This window comes from Numida meleagris, chromosome 1 (assembly GCF_002078875.1).
Source record: "Numida meleagris isolate 19003 breed g44 Domestic line chromosome 1, NumMel1.0, whole genome shotgun sequence".
In the NCBI taxonomy this organism is placed as follows: domain Eukaryota; kingdom Metazoa; phylum Chordata; class Aves; order Galliformes; family Numididae; genus Numida; species Numida meleagris.
Genome location: NC_034409.1, coordinates 186,617,324 through 186,625,647, shown reverse-complemented (window position 1 = coordinate 186,625,647; position 8,324 = coordinate 186,617,324). Strand labels below are relative to the sequence as shown.

Here is an 8,324-nt window from a genome sequence, read left to right as displayed (position 1 = left end):
GGACGTGGGCCCTTGGGTCCCCCGTCCCCTTTGTCACGGAATCGGGCCTAACGCCCGTAAACCGTTGACAGGTGCTTTCATTGTCTGCGTGTTTTCCCTCCTCCTGAGCACCTCCTTTTCACGTCCATCTCACTGCATCTGCAGTGCAGCTTCTTGTTTCTTTCCTTCCTCTCCTCTAGCCCCTTTTCCTTTCTTTGTCTTTGCAGATTGTGCTTCATGTTTGGCCAAGAGGGACCGTAAGGAAAGCTAAAGCTTTGACAGATAGAGTTGCTAATTTCTTAGTATTTACATTTGATATTTTTTGAGTTGGGAGCCCAAAGCTGCCCCCTCTGCATGTCATCTCTGCCTGTGCAATACAGATGCTGCGGGAGGGAATCCACCAAGTTATGTGCGCATGCAACAACCACACTGTGCTCTTCGCACAGTAACACAGTTGTCAGTGTGCACGCTGTACTCTGAAAGCTGCATCTGTCACAGGTGGAAGCTGCTTTTGGGTCAGTGTGTTATTGCAGGATGACACTGCAGTTCCGGTGTTTTCCCACAAAGCTCAAAGTGCATTGAGTTGGCAGGGTAGCTGTCATGAGTAAATGTAATGCTGTGTTTCCAAACTCTTGTTCGTACATTTATCCTAAGCTTTTTATACTTGTGCAGGAAAAGAGGGGAAAAAAAAACAACCACAACTCCAAGAAACATCAGATATCCCTTTTTTTTTGTCTTCTATGAGAACAAACTAAAAATGTACATTATGTAGAACTTTGCTTGATACCACTTCTGTAATTGGGAGCTTTAGGACAACAGTGGTATTTAATCACCTGAGCAAAGTGGCTGCAAGATTCAGTGGCTGTTTGTGGACCAGCTCAAGTTCAATTCATTTAGTGCCCAAAGTGAATTTTCACTGCTCCCTGGTCAGAAGCAGCATGCAAGATTTTGATGCTTTGTTACAAGGTATAGAAGTCTAATTGCTTTAACACTTGTGGATATTATTCCCTACCTTTTTGTTTCTCGTGTGCCCTAGCTTCACCAGATGTTTAGTTTTGCTTTTCTTTTTTTCCCATCTTAATTTCCATGTGAAGATCTTCTTCCCGGTACCTGCACAGAGTGGTACTGGGTGGGGAAGGTATTCAAAAATAGGCTCCGTAACTAATGTATTTTTCTTTTTTTTTTTTTTTGGAACAAATTCTTTTGGTAGTTGAAGTTTTGAACTTCATCCAAATCTGAATCCTGCTTGTCAGTCTACTTGTTGGGACTCTGGATGCTAAATCTTTGCTTCCCACAAATTCCAAGTGGTGTGGAAGCACTATGTAGGATACGTCCCTGTGCCTCACATCCCTGCTGTGAGAAACCTCGGTTGAGATGCATTCCTTGGTAGAGTTACAGCGACCTGAGCATGGGGCTTAGAAAATACTGAACAAGCCTTTATTTTTTTCTGTACGATGCTTGAGGACCATGCAAGTGGAATTTCTGTTTCTGGCTGCCTGTGATTTTGATTTGCTTGCTTGTACAACTGAGGTGATTGCAGGTTGTTTTCTTAACATACAGTTCTGTTAAGCATCCTGTAAATGCTCATGACTTAAAATCTTGTGACATATCTACAAGCTTGGGTTGGACATTTCATGCTGTCATGTTAAAACAAAGAAGAGCAAAACAGAATGATGTGAAGACAGATGAACTCAGGTTATAAACTCATTTCCATATCGACAATTAAACATGTAATGCTGTTGTGTTTTTGGAATTGGTGCGTAACGGCACTGGGAACAGTAAGGAAAATCCCAAATACTCCAAGGCTGATAGTAAAATCATGATGCTAAGAGCAGTAGTGAGGTCAGAAATGCTGATACTGTGGCTCTAAACTGTAAAGCTAATCTCTGTAGAAGAGAGAAGACAAATGAGGGCAAAGCAAATTTGCAGTCGTAAAGTTTTTCACTTTTTCAAAACTCACTGACTGGTGAATGACATACAGAAAGTAACTGTATTTTTGATATCTGGACCTTCTGGAAACATCTGATACAATCTGCTACTGGAGCAGCTCGCATCGATGTAGACAGAGCTCAGTTCTTCATCTTGTACTGGAAATGTGGGACAGCATGAGCCTGGATTTATGCCTTTAGTATCCAGCTAGCAGCATCATTTGGTGTGAGACATCAAAAAATAGAAGGAGAACAAAAGAGAAACTAGGTAAAGGTTTGTAGAGAGAAAAAAGCAGTGGCACTGTTGGCAATGTTGCTCTCAGCTGGAACAGGTGGGCATGCTGCTTTGTGCCATGATATCTCCATTGTCTGTCTTGGTACAAATCACTTGTTGTGAGAATATAAGCTGAATGGTTAAGGCACCTTGCCTGACATAGCACTTAGCCCCAGTAAAAGTTTACACAGAAGCAGTTTTCTGTAAATTCACAGCTTAACTTTGGCCGTGGTTTGTATGCTGACATTATCAGCTCCTGTGCAGGCTTTTATTTCTGATACGTGCTGTGGAACCCAAGGTGCCTTGCCTCTCCCTGCATGACAGCTTCAAGACTCATGCAGTACAAGTTATACATAGTAACTTGGTCCATGTAATTCCTCTCTGCTTTGATTCTGTGCTATGGAGGTGCTATTTTTGGTTTCACATATGTTTTCCTGTAGGATGGTATTGATTCATCCTCCATCAATTAATCACTTTCTAAGCTCTCTAATAAAATGTTTGGGTGCTTAAGGTACTTTGATTGACAAAATGTTTGATATGTTCACTAATTTTATCATTTCTGTTTATAGGAGAGGTCTCCTCACAATTTACATGGCAAATCAAGTAAGTAATCCTTTATTTAAAGGGTAAAAATAAGTGAGACCATTGGAAATATGTCTTGTTTGAAACTGATGCTGAGCTTTGTTGCCTTTTTAGTCCTTCAATTTTTCTTTAAGAATGATGTGCTGTTAGATAATTGAAGTTAAGAATGAATTGTCACAGCAGATCTCTCAGGAGCTGCTGTAAACTAGAAACTGTATGTAGTTCACTGTGCTGTGTTTAAGATTTCTTGTATTGTAGTCCCAAGAAAACGTGTGATTTTATGTGTCCATGCCTTACTAGATGGCATTTGGTTCTTGCAATGATCATTATTCTGCAGATGAGTAATTCAACACCGTATACTTCAGTTTTGTAATTAGTTATTTTTGAAACTATCAAATACTGTGCATGCAAAAATATTTACCAGATTGTTGTGTCAGTTTAGTTTTTTCTCATGGAAAAAATAAAACAACAGCAGTAGCAAGTTTATCTAAATTCATACTTCGTATGTTAACTTTTTCTAAAAATGTACTTCTGTTGCATGATCATGCTTTAGGAATGATTGTATTATGCCAAAATAATTATCTAGCCAACCTGGAATACTGTAACAATTTGCTGGGGCCTTGAGGGAATCATGCAAACTTTAAAGATTCATAAATAGAAGTATTGAGGCAGAGGCAATTTCTTGCAGCACAGATCAGAGTGATAACACCAATACCTTCTCTTCCATCCTGGTAAGTCATTGTTGGTGACAGTTGTAATTCTGAGGATTCTTGGAAGGCTTTCAGAAAGAGATGATGTTACAGCATGCTGCCAAGTAAATATCCTACCCATATAAATATATGCGTTTACAAACTCTATTAGGATTCCCTCTCAAATTCAGGTGCATAAAATTTTCTTTTAGACAGGAATTGGTTCTTGGTTTATCCTGTTTTCATACAGTCACTCATGAGTAGGGTTCACAGATTTGAGAATAATTTAATTCTCACCATGAATGATATTGATTTCATCTGCTGTTTTTAACTTCTATAGCTGCTTGACCTGGATGACTCATACCCTATCCTTTAAGATTCCTTTTCTTTGTAAAGAAGTTTCTAATATGAGAAGCAGACTAAGTGTTTTCTTGAAATTAATTTAATTATATGTTCAGGCCCTCAATATCATTCTAACGTGGCATTGGATTCCTACAAGAATAACTTAATGCTGAAAGGTTTGAATTTTTCCTTGAATTAAGAGCAGCAACTGTGTAGAAACTTCTTCTTCGGGCAGTGCTGGTTATAAAGCTCGTCATGTCATCATTCATTGGGTGCAGGCTTTTCAAGAGAAGGACAAGACAGGTGTGCTATTAAGCTGTTTAGTTGCTGTTTAGCCACACTCTGACTGTCCCAGTTCTGAGAAAGCTATCATTATGTTTGCAGCTCTTAAACTGTGAAACCAGCAGCTCACATGGGCAGTTCAAGTGTTATAAAGGAAAAGTCAACCAATATAATTCTATTTTAAAGAGGCTGTTTGATACCAAGAGTGTTCTGTTCAGTATAATGGTTTATTTTAGTCACATGTGTTTGAACTTTGGACAGCCAAGGATTTGCCCCATAAATAGCCCTTGACCGTGATGTACTTTCCTCGTTAGCAAGCTGTGTAATCACTGTAAATGTTTGCCTACCTGTGTTTCTTGTCTCTGGTTGAGAGCTTTATATGCTTGGTTAAGATTTACTCATAACTTTACCATGCCTTTAAAATATTTGTTATCTTTAGATTACAGCATGTTCTGAAAGCTGGCAAGCTGCAGTTATTAATGCTGGCATCCAGATTTCAGACCAGGAGTGTAATGTGACGTAAGCTAATTATTAGATAATGACAATGCAAAATGGATCTGGAACGTGAAATGACTCTTGCATTCTGTAATACTAGCTTCAGGGCCTATTAACATGTTCTTTGAACTAAACGTACTGCATTGTTTTGGTTCATATTTGCTAAAGTATGTTTTGCAACCTGAGCAATAATAATTGTGGATTTTTGTGTGATTTGTCATGAGTGTTTTTGTCTAGTTAGATGGGGGTAATTGTAATTAGGTTTATTGCTTACTATAAGCAATTATGTTGGCTATTGATGCAATGAATTTTTATAGCCATACTAGGACTTCTAAAATAGAAATTTATTCTTACTGTCCTATTGGCAGTGGTCAACAGTTTGTGCTCAGAGATAAACTTGCATAGTGAAATGGGCATAGGTGTATTAAAACCATATATATGGCTGCTGGTAAGGAGTGGAAGGCAGGAGGCTGAAGAACTCTTGTTCTGAACAATGGCATCTTTATTGATTTTTTTCTTTTTTTTTTAATCTTGAGCTACTAGAAATGTATGAACAAGTATCCTGACTAGTTATAAGTAATCCAATGATTATAGATTTATGTGACCCTGAACTCCCAGGCTGTATTTTCTGACTGCTCACGCAATATAATGACATTAAAAATAACTTATTTTTAATAACTTGTTAATACTATATATGCTTTGCGGAAAATTTGAATGGAAGTGCTTTCTTAAGATAGCTTTCTGCTAGACTGAATCTATTAGAACAATACATCTAGGAATTGGATTTATTTATTTTTTTTAGTTAGGAACTAGAAATAAATATGGGAATACTTAATATGCAGTCTAAAATCAACGTCTGAACTTTCTGGAAGTCAGCTGAATTTTTTTTTTAGAAAAAAAATTAATATACCTCAGCCATAACATGGCTGAAAATGTGGGTTTGGAAACTTTTAACTAGTTACCATCTAAGAGTTGACGTTTGTGATACCCCAGTGCAGACCTGCAGTAGTAGTCAGTGCTGGGGACCACACAGCAGCACGGAGCCTTTCAAGTTCTATTTTGGATTGCACATGTTGAAGTCAAGACATTTCTAGGATTGTAAGTGATGCATTGATAGTGAACGTATAAGATAACCCTTCATGGATAATTTGAGATCAAAAGGAACCCCAAGATTCCAACAAAAGGTGGAAAGTGAAATGTAATCTCTTCAGTTATTTTTATCTGGAAAAGATGATGATAGTAATAAATGAGCACCCATGATTAATACCTATAGTTCTTATATTTCAAAACAGCCATGGCATACTTAATGGTGAGGAGCTTGACATTTGAGTTGTTGCTTTGAAGTTGAAGAAACCATGTCTGAAGTTGAAGAAAAACGTAGGGATTTTTGTGTTGAAACAAATCAAAAATGTCTGAATTCTTTTTTTATTTTCTTAAAAAAAAAAAAAATGGTACGGGAAGAGTCTAACCTGGACTAGCACCTTTTTGGTTACAGAAGTTTGAGAAATAAAAACTTTGGAAAACTGATGCATATTCATCGGAATGTTTACCAAGAGAAGATGCTTCTTAGCATATGCTGAACTATAGAAAGTGGTTTTTGCTCTTACCAGAAAGAAATCGAGGTTTATCTATATTCTTGCACTTGAAATTCAAACTGTGCCTCATTACATCAAGGACTTTCCTTGTTTTGTTCTATAACTTCTACTTTGTTTGAATACAATCATTTCTGTTGGAAAAGACAATCAAGATCACCAAGTCCATCCATCAGTCTGACCTACTGAGTCCCATCACTAAACCATGCCTGACCACCCTCTCCATGAATAAATTCTTCCTGATATCCAGCCTAAACCTAACTTGGGTGTGACGTGAGGCTGTTTCCTCCCCTCCTATCACTTGTCCCCTGAGAAAAGAGACTGACACCTCCTTGCTACAACCTCCCTTCAGGTAGTTGTAGAGAGTGATGAGGTCTCTCCTCAATTGCCTTTTCTCCAAGCTAAACAACCACAGTTCCATCTGCTGCTCCTCATAACTCTCGTTTTGTAGGCCCTTCACCAGCGTTGTGCTCTTCTCTAATACTGTCAACTCAGTATCCTTCTTGTAGCTGGGGCCCCAAACAAAACATAGCTCTTGAGGTGCAGCCTCACCAGAGCTGAGTACAGGGGGACCATCCCTCCCCAGCCCTACTAGCCACACTATTTCTGATACAAGCCAGGATGTCATCTACCTTCTTACACCTGGGTATGCTGCTGTTTTGAGTTCAGCCTGCTGTCAACTAACATCCCCAGCTCCCTTTCAATTAGACAACTTTCCAGCCACTCTTCCCCAAGCCTATATCACTTCATGGAGTTGTTTTGACCCAAGTGCAGGACCCAGCACTTAGCCTTGTTTAATGTCATATATGGTGTTGTACTTACAAAATGGGAAATGTTAACATTAACAAGTTGTTCTTCGGAGTCACAGGTTAAACAATGTAAAGTTCAAACTTGAGATGAAGCAGCTGGATGCAAAAGGCAGTGTGGTAATATGGGGGACTTGTTTCTCGAGTGCAGTGGAAGGAATTGGTGTAGGACTTACTCCCACCCATAGAGGCAGGCATTAGGGAGCGGTAAAAATACAGTTTTGAAAAATAAGTTGAGAGAGCAAGAAAAGGAGACAAAGAAGTACAATCTGAAGATGAGATATTAGAACTCTTTATAGCAAGAGTCATGAAAGAATTGAAGCTGGCTGCTGTGATGGGAGTTGGATAATGAGAGGAAGGCAGTGGGAGAAGTGAATCTGTTCTACATGCAGAGAGCAGATGATAAAGAAAATGATAGCTATGCAGGGAAAGGAAGTGATGAATTTTGCTGCAATTAACACAGTGAGAAATTTTGGAAGTGTCCAGACTGAGCAACAAAGAAGGCACTGTTGTTAGTGTCCTGGGTATGGCTGAAGATGTTGTCAGCAATCACATCTGGATGAATTTAACACAGAAATATGGCTAGTCCATATTATACTCGCTACTGTTCTGATGTTAGCTCATCAGTGCATTGGTCACTGGTGAAGTATTTTAAATAGGACCTCATATACAGAGGAAGAGACAAAGTATTAAGAGGAGAAATATACAGCCATGCGTGCCATCAGTAGTAAGAAAAAGGAACGTTTTCCTTTCAGAGTTTAGGAGGAAGAGTACATTTTCCTAGATGTAAAACGGATCCATCATTAGAAATGGGTATTAATGGAGAGAAAGGCTACTGTTAGAGGTACGTATTAATAAGAGGAATTGCTGAGAAAATGATCAGGAGTGTAACAAGGGAAATCCTTCAGTATTTTGTACACTTGAACTTATGACATTTCTTGGAAAATCTGGGGGCTGCCGCTGAAGCTGAGAGCTTGCTTACTGTGTTACTATTTCTTTCAGCAAACCAACTCTTTCCTTTCCCTATGTCTGCTATTATAGAAATAGTGTTTCATTGGTATTTTGAGTCCAGTTTGGAAATACCCAAAGCTAATTTAAAAAAAAAAAAGCACTTTAAATTAAACGAATACTGAATGAAACAAATTGGTTAAAAGGACTTGAGTGGGCGATGCTCTGTTTCAGTATGTGATAGAGCACAAGTAATATAACTGAGTATGGTTTCTTGTACTTCTAAAGTAGTCCAAGCTGTATCAGAGTTGAATTGTTTTTAAGTTACGTAATCGGTCTAAATCTGGCTTCATTTTGGCTGAACCTCTGTTTATTCCAGCCAAGCAATATGAAGGACAACTATTGGG

General features: G+C 38.6%; 1 protein-coding gene across 1 annotated transcript in view; it reads left to right on the top strand.

Annotated features, from left to right (window-relative positions):
* The window catches only part of TMEM135 (transmembrane protein 135), a 156,146-nt gene that overhangs the window by 20,156 nt on the left and 127,666 nt on the right, over positions 1-8,324 (top strand). Inside the window, exon 4 of the mRNA XM_021408803.1 lies at positions 2,751-2,784. Coding sequence (XP_021264478.1) covers positions 2,751-2,784 — 34 coding nt within the window. The remainder of the gene's footprint in view (positions 1-2,750; positions 2,785-8,324) is intronic.